Below are 20,346 nucleotides of genomic sequence, written 5' to 3'. Positions count from 1 at the left end.
CTAGCGCACTGAACAGGGCAATGAACTCTAAATATGGCAGGCAGTAGTCCTCCAGGCAGCATAGTACCCCCCTCTATTTAAAAAGTTTCTTTGTCTCCCTTTACTCGTCTATCCTTCTCTGTTCTTGACCTCTTCTGACCACTGTGGAGATCGCCATTGGCCTTCTTTAATTCTCTTTTTTCTGATCTGCTTCTCAAACTTCACCTATTTATACAGTGGATTCTATCCATCACCCTCCCGAAATCCGTTGCACGTTCTGTGCGGGAATGGAAGAAGAGGCATAAACGCACAAACATACGAGCTGTCTTTCTCTGATGACCAATCATCTTGTCCATGATAGAAGCTACAAGGATCTTCGATTCTAGAATCACCGCCTTCATTTTTCACAAACCATCACAACCTCAGATAATGAGTGACAGGACAAATGGGTCTGAATCATCATTAACTCTAACAATGCTGGGTGTCTTCCTAACTCATTTGACTTCTTATGGAGTCCCCTCAATGCAATCACGACTGCTGTCCCTAGCTTTTGATCCTGCAGTAAATGTCTGCAAGGTACACCAAGGAGCTCTTTGGCCTTGGCAAATGACACAGATTTAGAGTTGCAATAGATGCTTCAGGTGACCCTACGTCCCCTTACTTTCCATTTAGTAACACCACCATCTGCTACTACTCTGTACAGGTGTGACAATTCCCATACTGGATATTCAATGATAATTGTTTGTGTTTGATACGCATCCATACGACACAAGCAATGCTGTGGCTCAACACGAGAAACGCTTTGGCTCAGGCTAAAAATGGGGTTTTGATAAGCTTTCCCCTTAGCACTCGCACAAACCAATCATCTTTTATGAATTCTTCCTTCGTGTTTATTTGCATCCCACACCACTTTACCACGAATTTAAGCTAAGCTGAAAGATATCACTCAATATCTGGCTCACCAAGCTCTATCCTCCTTTTCTTACTGTTCGAAGACTTCTTTGGTAGTTTTATTTAATACCATTATACAAAGCGTTTTGGTAAGTAAGCACTCGAGCACCTTTAGTATCTTTATGGGATCTGGGAGGATCCCCCTCTGGGATATGTAAAAATTAACCAAGATTTAAAATAAAACTAAACAAGCACAAACGAGTCAGTTCAGCCTAACCAAGACCTCACCTTTGATGTCCCGGTGCACAATCATGTTGCTGTGCAAGTAGAAGACGCCTTGCAGGATCTGCCTGGTGTACCGTCGGGTAACATTCTCGGTCAGGGCGCCATAGGCCTTCAATTGATCTTTAATGGAACCCTGTCGGAAGAATGGAACACAAACAATATCTTTAACAGGAGCAAAACAAATCAGAGAGCACAAGGAATTCATGGAAATCAGTATCAAATTTCTTAAAGAAAATGTATTGTGACAGACCATGTGCGTATTCTTTATTCATAGATTAAAGACACACTCTCCGAAATACTGATACAGACACTAAGACTGGGTGAAATCTAAATTGCGTGGGAAAAATTCACAAAGGGCCGAAAGTATCAAAAATCCATTTTGTATTCCTTAAATTGCGAATTTTAGGTAATAGCTATTTAAGGAATGCAAAATGGTACGTAAGCAAATAGCAATTAACTAATAGCGATTCCTACAGAGTCGCAATCACGATTAGGAAATCGCTAGTAGGTAATACTACTCCGTTCATTCCTATGGTCCTAAAGGCCCATAGGTGCGAGTGGTTTTGCATTACCAAATTTGCGTTTACTTAATTGGTAATCACAAATTAGGTAATGCAAAACCAAGGGTGCCCGGAGGACGAAGGCCCCCTTGAAGCACCCCCCAACAAAAATAATTGTGCACATGTAAAGCACACAATAGAGGCATGTGTGCGCAACATGACACTTTGAAAAATGAATTTTTCAAAAATTGCACATGGTTACCATCGATTTGGAGTCGATGGTAATGCCATTTCCTAAATGCACAGTTTACATTTAGAAAATTCTTGGTACATGTCCTTACAGAATCGCAAATTGTGATTCCCTATTTACAGCCGCAATTTTAGCTAATCGCAAAAAATTGCTATTTCCTAAAATGCACTGCCAAAGCCTTACATACTTCTTGAAAGGCTATTTTGAATTCACAAACGGACAAAATTAGTGATTCGCACCGTTTGCGAATGCAAAATAGGTTGATACATGTGGCCCAAAATTCACAGTATGCAAACTTCATGAAATGTCTCAAAATGTGGCATTATACGATTTCCCTTAATTTTTGCTTGCAGAACACTGAGTTACACAGAAAATATGTTAAAAGAGGAATTGCTTGAGTTGGTGCCAAGCATAACTTTAAAAAAAATGGAAAGTATGCTTCTGCATGAAAGCAATACTGAGATAATAGCAAAGCATTTCCACGATTTCACACACCCCTACAGGCAACCTGTTATTCTCACACTGCTATGATCCAACCAGTGGTCCTGTGGCTTGGCAGATCTATGCACGTCTGATAAAGTCTGCTAAGTACATCCATACAGCAGTGTTTTTAAAGCATCAATGGTTGCTGCTGAGTCTCATTCAAAGCTTCCTTTCTTCCATCAAGAATCTCATCTCTTAGCTTGAGGAGCATCGCTGGACTTCTCAGCTCAGCAAACTGGATTTTTCTCAGGTAAATAGGGCCCCTCCAGCAGGGTCAGAGAGAGGAATAGCAACTATGTGATGTCAGTGGCGGCTAGCATCAATGGGAAGGGGGGAGCGGGTGAGTGCTCAAATAAAATACAAAATATCAAAATAAATGGGGACGCGCGCAAATATAAACTTGAAATATATTAAAAGAAACACTTATCTGACAACAGGACCTCCTGCTCCGGACCTCGTTGCGCTGCAGCCCGGCCACCAGGATTAAAGGTTTCAAAGAGCTCATGTCTGGCTGGCTGTCACAAGACGGCCGGCCAAAAAGTTATGCGCACTTTGAAAAGTACACATGCAACCCACCCTCCTCCCTGCTGTGGTCATTCAGCAGTGGCCTCGCCCACGTCCTGATGCTCATTCAATAGTAATGATGAATTACCATTTTATTTTTTATCTTGGGGCTCGGGGCATTTAAGTGTGGCGACACTCCTATGCTCCAACAGATGAGTAGCATGCTGCCCTAGTACAAGGGCCTGACAAACCTTGAAGAGGGTCCACTGTGGAAGTTTGTGAGGGTCCCCCTCACGTCTACAAACCTTTTTAGGGCAAACATAGCGGGTGGTTAAGGCCCTCCCCCAGGCCCCGTAGCCCGGTAGCCCCCTCCTACTCAGTAGGTGATGCTGGCCCTGCACTGGTTAGTAATGCCCACAGAGGGACCTGTCACTCTTGGGGGTTCTTTCTATGCTGGGGGTCGTGAACCCTATTTGCACAATAGTAGGGCTTATCATGCCGAGAACTATGTGAATCACAAACTTTAAATTACGTGCATTACTGACATGGCAACCTGTGTGTTACATTCATAAGCATCACAGCAATGTCTGTATTTTGAAAGAGAGCTGTCTGGGCTGAGGCTCGAGCCTCCAAGATCTGGAACTTGAGGGTAATAAATAACCTGCCCCAGTCAGAGCATCCAGCTCAGCTGACATCCACACTCAGGAGCATCTCTGGCACAATGAGAAGACCTGCTCTGTTTGGGCCTCTATGGTCACTCTTGAGCGGGTGGTGTAATATTGCAAACCACTAATATCCAACGGAGAGCACACTTAATATATGTGAGCTTGTGCGCACACGTGCACATACACACTCATATATACACACATACATACACACACATATATACACCCCCCACACATATATACACCCCCCACACATATATACAGATACACACACACATATATATATACACACATATACACACACACATATATATATATACACACACATATATATACCCCCCCACACATATATACAGATACACACACACATATACACATACACACACACATATATATATATATATATATATATATATATACACACACATGCAAACCTTTTTCCTTCTTCTATCCCTCCACTATCCTTTTCAATCCAAAAAACTGACTAACATATCCACCACTCAAATTACTTTCATATTTTCACTATAATAATTCACCACTAATCCTTTATGGGTTCCGGAGTAGTGTGCTACTCGCCGAAAAAGCGCTTCAACACCTCATCAGGGGTAGCAAGCGCTATATAAATGCAATTACAATACAATACACCCACCAAGCATATAATATCAGCATACTGTCATACGATAACAGCAATTCTCGTACGATCTCTTTTGTGGCACACAAGTGTTGGTGGGTTAGTCACTCCTGGGACGGTGATGAGTATTATACCTTGATACAGTATTTCATCAGTGGTGCTACCCCTCCTGGCAAAGGATGACCAATAGACATTTCTTCCAGCGGGGCACACTGTAGCAGATGAGAATAAGTTGCCAACCTGCAATCTACAATCTTCTACAGCATATAAATCCATACAATGCTGAAGAGGCCCCTTTGGTTGAGAGATCTGCCTACTCTGCATCCAGTGTTGTGTATCTGGCACATTTTTATAGGCTCCAACATGTGTGCCGTGCGTGCTCCTCTTTGCAGATACACCCACCATGTGGTGGAGCATCTGAAGGGCACATTGTTCTTGATACTGACCAGCATAAGATTCCACCGTGTCATCCACTTCTCAGACAGGTGTATATGTGAATGTAGATTTAGTCGGGTTTTCCTCAACCTCTCCTACATGTATGCATGGTGGCCTCAACCTGGTACAGTGAGCCAGGAACACCAAAGTGCCACAAACATAAAGAGTGCCACACAAGGCGCTATACCCCGAACTCTCACTTTTATTTCAGATAATCTACCTGCTAAGGAGGGATCAAATCTGTCTATCTCTCCAGCCACAGGGATGACACCGGGTTGAAACGTGCCCTGGCATGCTGGTCAGCCAGATCAGGAAACACAAGAGACTTGTGCAGGGGAAAGCACTTGTATTACCCTCGGGTTCTAGGCTTAGTAGCACTATGGAATGGGGCTCCGAAATGACGTGTGCAAACGTTGCATACTGGGGTGAGTTATACTGGGCTCTCGGGCACCCTAGTTCCATGCTGGTAACTAAATGATTGCAGGGAGTAACCAGGGCCTTGTGTAAGAGTCAAAACTATAAAAGTGTCAGGCACATGGGGCTTAAGAGCTGCAAAAGGGCCACCCTGGGGAGCCTACTGCCAAATGGAAAGCCCATGGGACAAAAACAAGCCAAACACTAAAAGCACCACTTAGGGGCTGTAATGGTGCAGGGCCCTAGCCCCTCATGAAGACATAATGATGACACGGACACAAGATAGTTGCTTAGTGGAACTAGCCCAGGGCATGTGCGCCCGGCCTCTTTTATTGTCAGGGTCACATGTTCAGTGATGCCTGTGCTGGATGGGTGTGGGGTGGGGTGTAAGCCAGCCCTCCCAAACTTTATTCAAACTGGAAAACAATAAAGTCCAACTTGTGGGAGAGAATAAAACAAAATAACACAAGATAACAGAAACTTCCGCTGAGTCTCTTTAGCTGCTTGCACAACAACCACGATGGTACAATAGCAGCTGGGACCACCAGTTCTATTTGACACAGTTCATTGGTGCTCTGCAGGTCCAGTCTTCTTTCGACTCTGTGCATGGAAGTTGACATCACTATCTTTCTCAGCAGTGCTCTCGTGGTGACGGAGCAGGTAGAGTGATGGAGGATCGGATCGATGTTACTTTCCACCAATCAGTCCTGGTTGTAGTGGCATTCCCACACAGGCAGCATTGCTTCTCTCAACGATATGGCGGAGTAATTGCAAGGCATCCCTCTCACTAGGATGCCCCTCTTGCAGGTGTTCCCCTCTCACGGGATGTCCCAGAGGCCCTCTTCACCAACTTCCACTGGACTGGGTGCACTTCACCGTGTCGCTCCAACACAACTCGCTGGGTGTGTGGAGGAAGAACTACGAGTCCCACCTTCAAGTCCTCAGCTCCACCTGAAGGGTAGTTGTTTACTCCTGCCACTTAGCACGAGACCTTCATCTTCCTGGGACCTGCTGATGGGCGGCTGTAGACACATCTCTCGGGCGTGACCCGTTCTCACCGGTGTCCCAGAGGTCTTTGCCCCTGGGTCGCCACGGTCTGGTGTGGAGTGGTCAGATCCTCTTCTTTCAGGACGTCCGAGCAGTCTCACCTTCCAGTCTCCTGTGCGACCCCAAAGGTGGATGTCATGAATGGTCCAGCCTGCTTGCCTCTGCAATCACCAGGTTTTCCAAAGACTTGTGGATATGTAGTTTGGTAGTTTCTCCATTTGCCACTGGTGTTTTCCAGGTACTGTGCTCCATGCCAGATGTTCTTGCACTTGTCACTTTGGCCTTCTGGTGTGTGAGTTGTCATTTCACACACTCCTCTCTTCTTTCTTCTGCTTGAGCTTTCTTCTTCACGGTGGCGTCATGCCACACAATTTCCTCCTTCTTGTTCTTTCCTTCGCAACACGGTCTGGTCCCATCTTCTTGCTTGTCTTCACTGACCAGGCCTCCCCATGTGACGTGCACTTCACACGAGTCACCCTGGTCTTGTCCTACTCCTAGGACAATGCATACTCTTCCTTCGATGACCAGACCTGTTGTCGCGACCTTCTTCTTGCCACTACTCATTCTCGGTCTTCATTCTTTTATTCCAAGTTTTCTTCTCTGACCTCTTCATTGGTCACCGTCACTCTGACCTCCTCTCAGGTCTCGGCTTTGCCAACCTTTTCTCCGGTCACTGCTTTGCCAACCTTTCTCAGGTCACTGCTTTGTCAACCTTTCTCAGGTCACTGCTTCACTGACCTTTCTCAGGTCACTGCGTCGCTGACCTCTGGCAGGTCATCCCTCTTGAGGGCGTGCTCCCGGCACCTCGATACCACACGGACGTGGCTCTTTCGTTGCAGCATCCACTCGGGCCGGCTTCACAGGATGAGTCATGCCGTGTGACCACCTGGGCCCTCTTCATTGCAGAGCGCTGACTCTCGTGCTCCTGTCCGTACCGTCCGTGTCTGGGGGTACATCCTCTGCGCAATGTCGCTTCTTGTGCTCTTTCCTCGTTTTCCACTTGCGGTGGCGTCCTTTTGCCACGAGGCGCACATGCTGCGCACTACCTCCGGTCCCGTCAGAGACTTGCTGCTTTGGGCTGTTGTCTTGAACTCCACCTACTGTCCATGTGCCGTGCTTCACTGTTATCCTTACTGCTGCAGTGACCACCTGTGGCCACTAGGCATCACTGTATCCCTTCACGCAAGCCTCAACAGCCTTTACCTATAGGGTTCTTTGCTTGTCAGTGTCCTGCACAATAATCACTGGGGTGGACGCAATATTCCCTTCAGGGTTCCCTTGCTTAATTGGTGGATACTTCTCTCGCTCTCCCTGTTTTCTTTTCTTTTTGGAGCCCTCATCTGTCCTTCCTTTGAAGAGTACATTAGCTGCCACCCCTTCGGCACTGAGTGCAGGCTACACCATGAAATCTCCCTTCTACTGCAGCCCTGTATACAAGCATCATTACAAAGTTCCCAAACGCTGTACTACAAAATGGCCACTAGATGGCAGTGGTGTTTCTCTAATGTCCCAGTTTCTGCAGCTTTATTTATCCACTCTGCGGGTCTCACACAGTTCCTACGGTGCTTCCTTTTGCCCGGCACCATGCATGTGCAAGGAGATACCTCCACAGGCCACTGGCTCGCTTCCTGCCTCGTTCTACCCTTGGATTGCCGGCCTCATGTGGTTAAGGATTCCCCGCTTCAGGACGGGGCACCTTCTCAAACGGCCACCGCGGTGAGTCTTTTTTTTCTTTCATTGGGGCTGAGCAGTCGTGCCAAGCGCACCTTCAGTGTGTTTGTGGAGGGACACTTCTTCCCTCTCCCGATGCCTCCACAGTTTATTTCTCGGCGGCGCTAGCCACCTAAAGTCACTTTCAGTGCTCCGCCCCTCGCAGCAGGCCCTCTCGACACTGGGAGCTTGGGGGGCAGCCGAGCACAGCGAGGTCTGCCTCCCGGGCAGATTGGGAGGGGGGAGGGGGGAAGTGGCCGGAGCGGCCATTTTGGAGCATTTGGGCTACATTTGGGGATAGCCCAAATGTAGCCCAATTTTGTAAATATAGCCCAAGGGGTATAAATGTCATTTTCGGGCTTTCCCAGCCACCATTTTAGGTTTGGTGACCTGGTGGCTGGGAGCGCTAGTAGAGGTAGAGAATTTTTGTTAGGGTAGGCAGGTAGCGAGTTTGGAAGTTTTGTGGCTCTTAGGATGGCGAGCGGAGATTACCGAGTGTTGGAAGCGATCCGGCTTCTGAGCGAGGCAGGGAGGATGGACTTGCTCGTGGCAGGGGCTCCGACGACCGCGCGGCCCGTGAGGCGCGCGTCCGCTGGGGTGGCGGCTGCCGTCGCGGCATGTTCGCCCCCCAGGAGCGCCGGCGGTATTATGGTGAGTGGCGGGGGCCGCGCGTATGCGAGGAGCGCGGCCCCTGTGTGTGTGGAAGAGGGGAGCGTCGGCGCGGGTGGGGTGGTATCGGGTCAGGTGGTGGGCCGGGGCAGAGCGAATCGGCGGGGGAGGGCGCCGGGTGTCACCCCGATGCGGGCGCAATCTGAAGAGGGACGCTCCGCTGTCAAGGGAGCGGCCAAGGAGCGGGAGGGCGCGGGCGCGCGTATGCAATCATGGCAGGGCCGCTCGTATGTCAGGGGAGCGGCCCTGGAGGCGTTGACGATGCGCGGGAGGTCCGGGGAAGGCGGGGATGATGGGGGTGTGTCAGCGCATGAGGAGCCGGCAGCAGGAATTTCACGGGGCAGCGCAGAGTGGAGGAGCGCTGCCCTGGCGGCAAGAGAACAGGGGGGATGCGAAGGGGTACGGGGTAGACCGACCATGGGTATTGAGACGGGGGCAGCGAAGAGGGGAGGGGCACATAGGTCGTGGGTCCGGAGCGCGGGCGACAGGGGCCGCTCCGAGGATAAAGGAACGGGGATTAGGACCGAGTTCGACCAGCAGCGGCAGCGGGGACTTCTGAGTGCGGACGGGGGGGGGGGCTCAGCTCGGGGGAGTGGGTTCAGGCGGCGTTTGGCAGGGATTTACCGGCCCAAAATAGTGTGGAAGGTGGTGGGGTTGGGGACAAAGCTGGTGGGACAGGAGACGGGGGGGCAGCAGGGGGGGAATCCCCGGTGCTGTTTGAATCGGAAGGGAGCGAGCGGGATTGGGAAGGCCTGGACATATTTCCGTCCTGGGCAGAGGAGATAGGTGGGGCGCTCGGGGCACAGGATGCAGCAGAGGGGCTTGGGGGTACGGGGACGGAAGGGGCCCGGTTATCGGTTGGCACGGCGAGTGGAGGGGCGGCAGGGAGGGGGGGTCCTGGGGACGGGCGGGGGGGATGAGGGGGCAGGGCCGAGCGGTCGGGGGATGGGGGGGATGGGCGCGTGTGAATGGAGCGACGGGGAGGACGGGGACGGTGAGGAGGGAGAGGTGGCGGATTTGAGCGCGGTGGGGAGGGCGTGGGTGGTGCGTACGTTGGGGGCAGGCAAGCGGGGATGGGATGGCAGGCAGAAAGGAGGTCGGCCCAGCACACCAGACCGTTCCTTTTCTTTGCAGGAGGTGGCTCAACAATTTGACCGTCGCGGGGTGCCGGACTTGGTAGGGCTGGGAGTGGCTCGAAGGAACCAAGGAGAAGGGAGGGTGGAGCCTCGGGCGGCGTATCCTGTACCGGCGAGGGATCACGGCGCGGCTGGCACTAGTAGGCCCGGTACGGGCTTGCCAGCCCCAACACTCACGGGGTCACAGCGCCCCGGGGGACAACGCAGAAGGAGCAACGCAGCGCAGGATGTTTATTTGGCACGCAGGCAGGCGGGGCCATCAGCGGGGAGCGCTGGGGGTGTAGGGCAGGAGGAGCTGGATTATGAGGAGGAGAGCATGGAGGAAGGGGAGTTGCGTGATGTGGAGGATGACAGGGAGGGGGGGCCGATTAATGCTGTGGCTAGTTTGTGACAGGTGTCACAACGCCCGGCGAGGCCCACGGGTCGGACATCGAGGTGGGAGTCCATCTCGGCCCCGCGGACAGGACGCCATGAGGAGCGTTGGACGGAGTCATTGGCGCCAGGTAATAAGCATTTGCTCGGGTGCCCACTGATGGTATCGGTGGGGTGGGGGAGTTGGAGGGAGCAGGGGGGGTTGGGGGGAGGCTATGCAAGGGGGCGTATGTCATGGATGTGGCCGTGGGTACAGACGGTACAGGTAAAGAGGAGGGAGAGAGTTTGACGGGTGCGAAGAGTGTGACGGACACGAAGGGGTCAGTTGAGGCAAAGGCGGGGGACGGGGAGACTAAGTTGGAAAGCAAGGAGCTGAAGATAAAACGTTTACCTTATATGGGGGTAACAAAGCCCTTGGGGGCGCATTTAATGCTGGCGACGAAAGAGCGGATATGGAAAGGGGAATATGTGGAGATGCTCAAACTCCTGCACAGGGAAGTGCGGGCGAAGGAAGGGTCTAAGGAGGAGGAATTTGAGTTGGCAAAGCGGCCTAAGGTGCCATTAACGATTGAAAATTGGACGGCGGCTTTTCTCATATACGCCAGTGTTTATTGTGAAAAGTTCCCAGAGAGGTCCGCGGCCATGTTTAAGTACATGGACGTTATACGGAAAGCGCAACTTACCGGGGGTGGTTACGCGTGGGCCCAATATGACGAAGAATTCAGGGCACGCATGGCTTGGGATACGGAGGCCAAGTGGGGGGAGCTGGATACAGACTTGTGGCAGCATACGATGGCTTTAGCAGGGTCTGGGAAGACAATTTTCACGGCCAGCGGGCTTCCGCTCGTGTATCAGCCCTTTCGAGGGGGCCCCACCGGCGGGGGGGTGGGGGGAGCAGGCAGGGGTACGGCAGGTGAGAAAGGTGCGTGCTGGGACTATAATAAAGGAATGTGTACAAGATAGTACTGCCATTTTCGGCATGAATGCTCAGGATGCGGTAAGAGCCATGCTTTGGTCAAGTGTTGGGGGGGGCCAGGGTCAGGCGCAAGGAGGTCAGCAGTGGCAGTCAGGAGCCTTTAAGGAAGGGGGCCAGCAGCAGGCACAGCAGTCGGGAGGGGGGAGGGGGGCTAAGGGGCCTGGGCCAAAGGGCTCATACTCCGGTTAACATGGAGAATTTGTTGAGGGCCTTGCAGGGGAATCCGGAGAGGGAGGCAGCGGAGCGTTTACGGTTGGGGTTTCTGGAGGGTTTCACGCTGGGGTATGAGGGCCCAAGAGTGCGGCGATGGGCAGACAATTTGAGATCAGCGCGGGAGCACCTGCAGGTGGTGCAAGCAAAATTGGATAAAGAGGTGCAGGAGGGCCGCATGGCGGGCCCCTTTCAGGATTGGCCGTTGCCTAATTTGATTGTGTCACCCATTGGTGTGGTGCCGAAAAAAGAGCAGGGGCAGTTTCGCCTCATACAGCATTTGTCTTGGCCAGAAGGAGGGTCGGTCAATGACTTCATTGAGGAAAGTGCGGCCACTGTATCTTATTCTTCTGTTGACGTGGCTATGTCACTGGTGGTGACCGATTGCGCAACAGCGCAGATGGCAAAGTGCGACGTAAAGTCAGCTTTCCGGCTGCTGCCAGTTCATCCAGATGACTGGGATCTGTTGGGCATACAATTCGGCGGTCACTGGTACGTGGACAAAGCGTTGCCGATGGGCTGCTCCATGTCTTGGGCACTTTTTGAATGTTTCAGCACGTTCCTACAATGGTTGTTTACGGAACGGACGGGTCACCAAGGAGTGACGCACTACCTGGATGACTTCTTTTTTGTTGGCACCTCAGACTCCACGGACTGCCAGAAGGCTCTGGACAGTTTCAATGCGATCATGAGGGAAATGGGCGTGCCGCTGGCCCCAGAGAAAACAAACGGGCCCAGCACGGCATTGGCCTTTTTAGGCATTGAATTGGATTCAGGTTTGATGGAGGCACGCCTGCCGGCGGATAAGAAACAAAAAATGTTGGAACTGCTGGCAAGTGTGTTGACAAGACAGAAAGTGACGGTCAGAGACATCCAAGTATTGCTGGGCCATCTTAATTTTGCCTGTACGGTGGTCAGAGTAGGGCGGACGTTCTGTAGGCGACTGGGGCGAGCGTTGGAGGGGCAGAGGCCCCCACACCATCATGTTCGTCTGTCAGCCGGGGTGAGGGAGGACTTGAGGATGTGGCAGTTTTTCTTGCATCAGTTCAACGGGGTGCCTTTGATGAAGGAAGTGGACATGGTGTGGGATGTGCAGATTTTCTCGGATGCAGCGGGGAGCAAGGGATTTGGGCTGTACTGGCAGGGGAGGTGGTGCGCAGAACCCTGGCCCGCAGAATGGTTGGAGGGGGGCAGGAGTATTGCCTTCTTGGAATTCTTTCCCTTGGTGGTGGCGGTCACGCTGTGAGGGGCTCGGTTAGCCCACAAGAAAGTCACGTTCAGGATTGACAATATGGCAGTGGTGCAGGTGGTCAATCGGCAGTCGGCACGGGACGAGCAGGTGCTCAAGTTGTTGAGAGTCTTTGTGTTGGGGTGTCTGCGGCATGATATGGCTTTTCGCGCGGTGCATGTGCCAGGTGTGGACAATGACATTGCGGATGCCTTGTCTCGTTCACAGTGGGGGAGATTCCGTGGGCTCGCCAAGGACGCGGACGTGACTCCGACCAGAATGCCGCACCAGCTATGGGAAGTAGGCAACACAGGATGCTACAATTGGTTTTAGGATCATTGGCTCAGTCCACGCGGTCTGCGTACAGAGCGGCTTGGGAGGAGTTTGTACGCTCGGGGGCACAGTGGCGGGCTTCCGGGGTGGCCCGGCAGGAGGACGTGGTCCAGTTCATATTGGATCTGGTGGAAAAAGGTCTTACGAAAATAACGATTGTGGGCAAGCTGGCGGGAATTGCTTTCGTCGGGAAACTATTGTGGGGTTCGTGCCTTCTGCGGGTGAGCTAGGGGCCCGGATCTTGGAAGGGTGGGCGCGGGAATGTGGGAGCACTGCGCGAGTGCGGAGACCGCTGTCTTGGGAATTGTTGGAAGGGGTGATCGGGGTCTTGCCAGGGGTGTGTTTTGATGAAGGGGAGTCTATTCTTTTTTCAACACTCATGTCCTGGATGTTTTTTGGGGCCTTTAGGGTGTCTGAGCTGTTGGGGTCAAAAGGGGATCTGGTTTCGTTCGGGACGGAAGTGGTCAGTATTTGGCTCAGAAAGGCAAAAACGGACCAAAAAAGCAGAGGGAAGTGGGTCTCTCTGAAAAGGGGGCGTGCGTCGCCAGTTTGTCCTTTTCGGTGGGGTTTGCGGTGGAAATCATGGTCCGCTGGTTTGGGGGGACTTGGTGTTTTCGCATAGGCAAGGGCGAGGCGTTAAAGCTTCGCAACTCCTGGCAATACTGCGCAAGGCGCTGAGGAGATTGGGAATCGAGGAGAAGGGTTTTGGCAAGCATTCATTCCGAATTGGGGCGGCGTTGGAGGCCCATGCTAGGGGTTGGGAGCGAGGGGACATCATGAAGTTGGGGAGGTGGTCATCGAATTGCTATCAGCGATATGTGCGCAGCGACGCAGGGGGAGGGGTGTTGTAAAAAAAAAAAAACATGCAGTTGGTGTTTTCCTTGTCTTCATTCTTGTTTCTCTTTTCAGGTTCGGTTATGGGTCCCCTCGCCAGAGAAATGTCCATTTCAATCGTGGGTCATTCGTTTGTGAGACGGGCGCAGGTCCAGGCCCGCGCGAGTTACTTTGGGGACTGTTTGGGGTTTAATAAAGATTTGTTCTCCGTGGCCTGGAGGGGTAAGGGCGGAATGCGCTGGCAGGAACTGGTGTCTGTATTGAACGGGATTTTGAGGGCTGGTAGGTGCCCGGATGTATTGGTTTTACATTTGGGGGAGAATGACATGGTCAGGGAGACGGGTTTGGCGCTGATGCGGGCGATGAAGAAGGACCTGGTGCTGATTAAGGAACGTTGGTCAGGGTGTTCCATTGTTTGGACCGAATTTGTTCTGGGTGGCGGGGTGGTTGACAGTTGGCCGGGATTGGCTAGAGTTTGTTGTTATAGGTTTGGTAGTTTGGGAGCAGGACCAGGGAAAGGGTAACCAGGTTGGATAAGTTTAGATTAGAGGTTGACTAGTTACAGTTGCACAAAGGCAGGTAGGGGTTACGGTCAGGGGAGTTTAGGAGTTAGAAAGGATACATGGTGTAAGATTGGGTTATATGTTGGTTATGGAATGTTATGTTGTATTTTGGGGGATGGGGATCGTAGGGGTGGGGGAAGAAACAAGGGGTCAGGAAATTCGTGTATAGTGAGGTTTAGTTTTGTAAGGCAGTGGCCAAGGAATTAAATTGTGATATGCACCTGTTTCAATAAAGCGGCCTTTTTCACACACAAGAAAGTGGTCTGGTGTCGGCTTGCCCCCCCCCCCCCCCCCCTTAATCTCCCAAACGGGCTGCGCGGGGGCTACACTTGCTGACTGGAACTCTCCATTCTTCTCCAGGTACACACGCGGTGTGGCGGCACCCGTTTTCACAGCAGGTGAGTGAAAACCCAGTCCTCACACCACGGCTGTGGTGCTGAGTTGTGAACCATGCCCAGTCTTGCCTTTCTTCTCCCGCGGGCAGTTGGTACGCCGACTCTAGGGCAGTAGGGACACTTGAGGCTCAGGTTGCTCCAGGCGGCCGCAGCAGCTTCCATCATCCTGCGGGCCACACCGCTTCTCCTGTATTCCGGCCCCATGTTCCTTCCTCCCCTGGGCTCTTACATGTCGCCGGACTACCCAGCACACCCGCGGTCCGCAGAGGGACGGTCACGGGCGGTTTCTCCTCTCATGGGCACCTACTCTGCCCCGCCTCTTCTTCACCAGCTGCGTGCCGGTTCTTCTCTACCAGCCCTCTGCAGCAGCCACTCACCTCACGGGCTGCGTGGGGGCTGGATCTGCCTTCGGGGAACCTCCATGTTGTCCTTTCACGCGGCGGGTCTCCCCTCTGTCGAAAGCTGCCTCTTGCCGCTCCACTTACTTGCGGTCACTTCATGTGCGGGGTGGCTCTCCATCACCTTGTATTCTCCGGGTCACTTCTCTTCGTTCTTTCGACAGGGGCCCGACACAACCCCTCGGCAAACTCTTGTCACCCCGCGGCTCACCGCACGCCCTGCGGGTCAGCTGGCACTTTGTCTGTTTGAGGTCTCGGCAGGCTGCCCACACAGCCAGCTCGCCCCTCTGTGCATGTAGGGGCACTCCCGGTGCACCGACACCAGCACCATCCGCCTTGAGTGTAGCAGGGGTGCCCACGGCATGGGCGATGCTCACTCCCCTTTCACCATCAACAAAAAGGCAGCTGCACACGCGGGCTCAGCCCGCTCATCGCCACTGTAATGGTGCAGGGCCCTAGGCCCTCATGCACACATAATGAATACACACAGACACAGTACTTGGATAGTAAAAGTGGCCCGGGGCACGTGTGCCCGGCCCCTTTTATTGTCAAGGTCACATGTCCAGTGACGCCTGTACTGGATGGGTGTGGGGTGGGGTGTAAGCCAGCCCTCGAGGAGTGGCCGGTGACAAAACAACAAGACCAGTGAGCAGCAGATCACTATAGGGGCAAAAAAAAAACAGCACATTCTGCACCTAGGTGGCTGATGCCCGCCATATACACCGGAATGACCCACGCTATTGGCAGCAGTGGCAAAGGTAAGTTGATGGCCTCGTGCCACTAGAAAAAAAGACATGTGGTGGTTGAAAATTGAAGCAAAACGCTAGAAAGTTAGGGACATATTATCAAGAAATGGCGTTAAAATTATCGCCCCTTTAGCGGCAGAAAACTGCCGCTAAAGCGACGATACTGGGCTTGATAATATGCCCTTGTGAATTCCCATAGAAGCCCATGTTCGGTGTGAACATGGGCTTCTATGGGAATTCTCACGGGCATATTATCGAGCCCATTATCGCCGCTTTAGCGGCAGTTTTCTGCCGCTAAAGCGGCGATAATTTTAACGCCTGGCTTGATAATATGCCCCTTAGTTCGTTCAGCTACACACTCACAACCTGCATCTTATAGGAACTGCTGGTAACAAACACACATCCTGGTAGGACCAATACAAACCTTTATCCTTTCACACTCGATAACGTTAGTCCCATTCAAACTGGTGATATTACCACAAGTTGTTTTTACTGCTTAGAAACTACAAAATCGCCAAGACCTGGGGATATCCGAAGAACAAATTAGGTACGTACTCCTAGACTTCAGACGATTACTAGCAGTTACTATCACGCCACGCCCTTCTTCTACAGACTGCAGGCATCTAGCTTGCAATATCCCCTCCAACCTTGGAGCTAAGGAAAGGCTTTTCGGCTCCGGTACGGTCTATGAAATTGGCGGATTTCCAATTATTAGTTCTACGGTATGGTGTTGATACGTTGCGGAACCACAGACTTAAAACTAATGTTTTGTACAGTTACAACTATGACCAGCAGATGGCACAGTTACTTAAGAAAAGGAAAAAGCCTAAAGGGATCACACTTTTCAAGTGAAGAGAAAAATAGCTACTTTGGGCAAAAGAATGCTGATTCTGTGTTTTTTTCCTGATGGAACAAAAGCCCGCCCCATCTGTTCATATGATTATATGCCAATGACAGTGTGCAAAAAAATTAACTAACTTTACTGGCCAGTTCACAATTAGGCCGGAGGGCATCCGGAATGTTCTAGGACGTCCCTTTAGCGAATATTACGGTCTCTCTTCCACTTTAGCCCAGTTGGAGCACAAAGTTCGACCGCCAGTACACACCATGTTATGCAGTATGTAGGCGTTCCATTTAGTGTTAGGCATTCCTGTTTTTAATGTTTAAGGAGCATTTTTTGCAATAATTTCCCTTCTATATCGGGCTGTACGTGATCTGACAATGCCTCTCACTTTATTGTTTTTAAAATACCTTTTACAGAAAGATAAGTGACGCAGGAGCACAGCAGCATCCGCTGATCCCGTTCAAAGATTAGGATATTGGTGAACCTGAGCTCCCCCCAGACAGGGATGGATAACTTGTGGGGGCTGACTAGCTCGTGCCCGACTGGGATAGTATGGTTAGCTTGCTACAAAACGTTTAAGGAATGTGGGCAGAATATGGTCCCACAGTCAGGGCTGGACAGGCCGTAGCAGGCACCGGGCATTCCCCCAGTAGGCCGCAAGGGTGGGGGCCGGTTTTGGGCCACTGAGTGCCGTTTTTGTTACAGGGTCGTTTTTGCAGCATAGCTGCAAAATCGCCCCTGTAACAAAATCGGCCGAAACCGGCCCTGGCAAACAGCTCGGCCGCACCCCCAACCCCCGGGAGGCCGGCCGAGCACTTTGCCAGGGCCGGTTTTGGTTCCCAGTCCGGCCCTGCCCACAGTGACCTTTTTTGCTTTGATATAGTGCTGCATGGCTCCAAGGAAGAGGTTGTGGCGTTATGGCCAGCATAGCTCCAGATGTTGAAACTACGGAGCCAAGTTTGAATCTTGGCATCGGCTCATCATTGGGCAAATAACTCAGTGCCCAGTTTAGAGTTTGGCCTAGAGGGTATGCCCATCGCAAAGACAATGGAGTGCCCTGTCCACCAAACTGAAGCTCCGCCCGCCTCAGGAGGAGTCAGGGTTAATGGCCCGACGCAGTACTGTCAGCGTTGTAAAGGCACAGCATGATTAGGGCTTCGTAATAAAGGGTGTTTGTCCCCATATCCTGCACCCAGATTGTGTGGGATGCTAAATGCTCTAATACTAGCTTATCACAAAGGATGATGCTAAATCCAGAATCAGATGAATCTGTTCAGAAAGGCTCATCAATGTAGGTAAGGTGAGACCAAAGGGAAGGCTGGGATGTCCCTCTCACAGCTCTGCACACTGTGCATGAGCTGTTCAGAGGTCCCTGTGAAGGCCATCACTCATTTATGTGGTAATAGGGATGAGGGACTGCAGCACAGAAGCTTTAAGAACATCTTTTCATTTATACATGCTAACAGGGAGGACCTAAAAGGAAGGCAGCCCTGACCCTGAAGAAGGTTGGCCCTAAAGCAGCAGGGAAGCGCCCATGAACCAAGGAGGGACTGCCCTAAATTATTTTTACATCGAGTTAACGGCTAGTCAACTGCTTGAGACGAAAGTAGCCTGGGACCCTTTGTGAAGTAATTTTGTCAGTAAATTACGGAAAATAGAACTTTCTAAAGTCATGAAAATTTGAAACTATTTCCACCACTGCGGGATGTGCTGAAAGGTTTATATTTCTCAAAATCTTTATTATAATCATAGTGTAAGAGCAACTAACGTACTTGAGACTAAGTCATTTCTTATGTTGTTTAATTAAACTACAGGCATTAGTAGTCCAGGTGGTTTTACCTGTCAACTGTTCCCAGTTAGTCATGAAAACATGATAGACTCCTAATCAGTCAGTCAGTCAATTTACTTTATTCAATACTTATAATATCAGATCATAAAAGTACAGATGAAAGCAAATTAAGACATCAATGCAAGAACAACAATTATATACATATCAGTTTAAAAATAATAAGATCAGAATAATAGCATTCACAATTAGGACACAATTTAATAAAAACAGTTTAAAATTCATTCGCTAGTATTATGCAGCCGCCTAATCTTCCATGATTGAATTAAAAAAGACGCGACTGAGAGAGAAACCATAGGATTAGGCAGAGATTGTAAGAAAAACTTTGCTACACGACATTGTTTAAAATGAAATTTGTGCATCAGGGGCAAAATGAATCTCTTACGCAGTTCCATGTAAAATTTGCAGAAGAAAAAAACAGTGAATTGACCACATTATGAGGGTCTTTTAGGGTCTTTTTATAGCACTCAGCACCTTAATTCAGCCTGTTTTTAAGTGCTCCTAAATCTTGCAGATAAGGGAAGGAGACTGTGATGTCTTTTCACTGCCTTTCGGGCAGTAGGTGGTAATTGAGCAGAATGAGGTGTATTTATGGTGTTTTTTTGTTCCAGGACTGTTTCATTCCAACTTGAGAACCAAGTCTCTCCCTTTGTAGACTTTCACAATAACAAGGAGCAGTCAAAGTTAAGAGTAGAAGGTGGTAGAGGGATTACACCTCAGGTACAGTATGTCATTGTAATCACACTGGATAAAATCAATGTCTGCTAAGATCTATATCTTTTAAAGAGACCAGAGCCCTGATTTAGAGGAGGGCAGCATGAAATAAAACTTCAGAAATGCACTTCACCGCTCATAGTCCTACCTACATAAACTTAATAAATAACCGAAATAAGCTTTCGATGAGTCTCCTTTTCATGTCAAGTGATAGTGGAAACATTGGGGCCATGACTGTGTCTGGAAATGTTGCTGGGTGCCAACTTTTTTTTTTTCTAGAACTCCTCAATACGCCAGATCATGTGATAGTCAAGAATATGATATCATTTTGACCGCCCTCGGGTGGTTGGGTGTTGACTCCCCCGGCTGGTGTTCGCCGCCCTCCATAAGTCGTTTCGCCTTGTTTGTTGTATTTTTGTATCTTTCTTTTTTGTTGTTATTTATTCTAAAAGTGTGTATTCTGATTTCCCTTATGTGCAGTCTGATCTACTGTGATAGTGCGGAGCCCCTGTGGGCCAGTCATTGTTTTCTGATATGCTGGAACACTTCGACTACTAGCGGCCGGCCCTGGTGGTTGTAGGCCCGTGTTTGTAACCCTTTTTATGCACAATAAAATCTTTTAAAAAAAAAATAAATAAAAAAAAAAGAATATATCATCTTTTTCTGCCTCTGGTATTGGACCACTATCGATTGGACAATCCATCAGGTTGTCAGGTGTGTCAGTCAAAATGCAAACTAACCCCTTCATGTAGCGGGGATTGAGTGGATGAAATCTGCAGCAGGTAACTGAAGTTGGAGGTTGGCCTATACACCGGGCGGTAATTGTGGAAAAGCCATTCTAGTTCGAGGAAGGCCCTGTTAAAAAAGTCCCAGTTTCCACACCGTGGGGAACCAAAGAATGGGGAAGTAGTTTGTGGCAAGCAGTATACGGAAGCTCTCCTTTTACGAAGATTCAAAGAATGTTGTGAGATAAGAATAGTCATTGAAAGAAAAAGTATGACCGCATTTTCTGGGAGAATATTTTTATAATTTGATGGATAAGAACCTCTGACCCGCCCAGCCTGCCCATTTCCTCCCTGCGTTTGACAATTTTTGAGGTGCAAACCATTTGAACACAATAAACCCTTTTGCCGCACCACATGAAATCGAAGGCTGCCCCACAAATACGCTGGGTAGTTGAGAGTCAGGAGTGTGCTTCACTTTGACTTCACCCTGAGTCAGTTTTAAACCACTCCTCCTCTTCCCTCCCTTGGGTGTGACCAAACATGGAGGGAGGTGACAGTGAAGG

General features: G+C 50.4%; 1 protein-coding gene across 3 annotated transcripts in view; it reads right to left on the bottom strand.

Moving 5' to 3' along the window:
- LOC146796342 (mitogen-activated protein kinase kinase kinase 3-like) overlaps nt 1-20,346 on the bottom strand; it is a 436,047-nt gene that overhangs the window by 14,912 nt on the left and 400,789 nt on the right. For all 3 annotated transcript variants that reach the window (XM_085628867.1, XM_085628866.1, XM_085628865.1), the window contains exon 15: nt 1,159-1,288. In XM_085628867.1, coding sequence (XP_085484993.1) covers nt 1,159-1,288 — 130 coding nt within the window. The remainder of the gene's footprint in view (nt 1-1,158; nt 1,289-20,346) is intronic.

The sequence above is a fragment of the Triturus cristatus genome, chromosome 10 (genome assembly GCF_964204655.1).
Source record: "Triturus cristatus chromosome 10, aTriCri1.1, whole genome shotgun sequence".
NCBI lineage: Eukaryota > Metazoa > Chordata > Amphibia > Caudata > Salamandridae > Triturus > Triturus cristatus.
The sequence above is the reverse complement of the archived record's forward strand: the minus strand, read 5'-3'. Positions and strand labels throughout refer to the sequence as shown.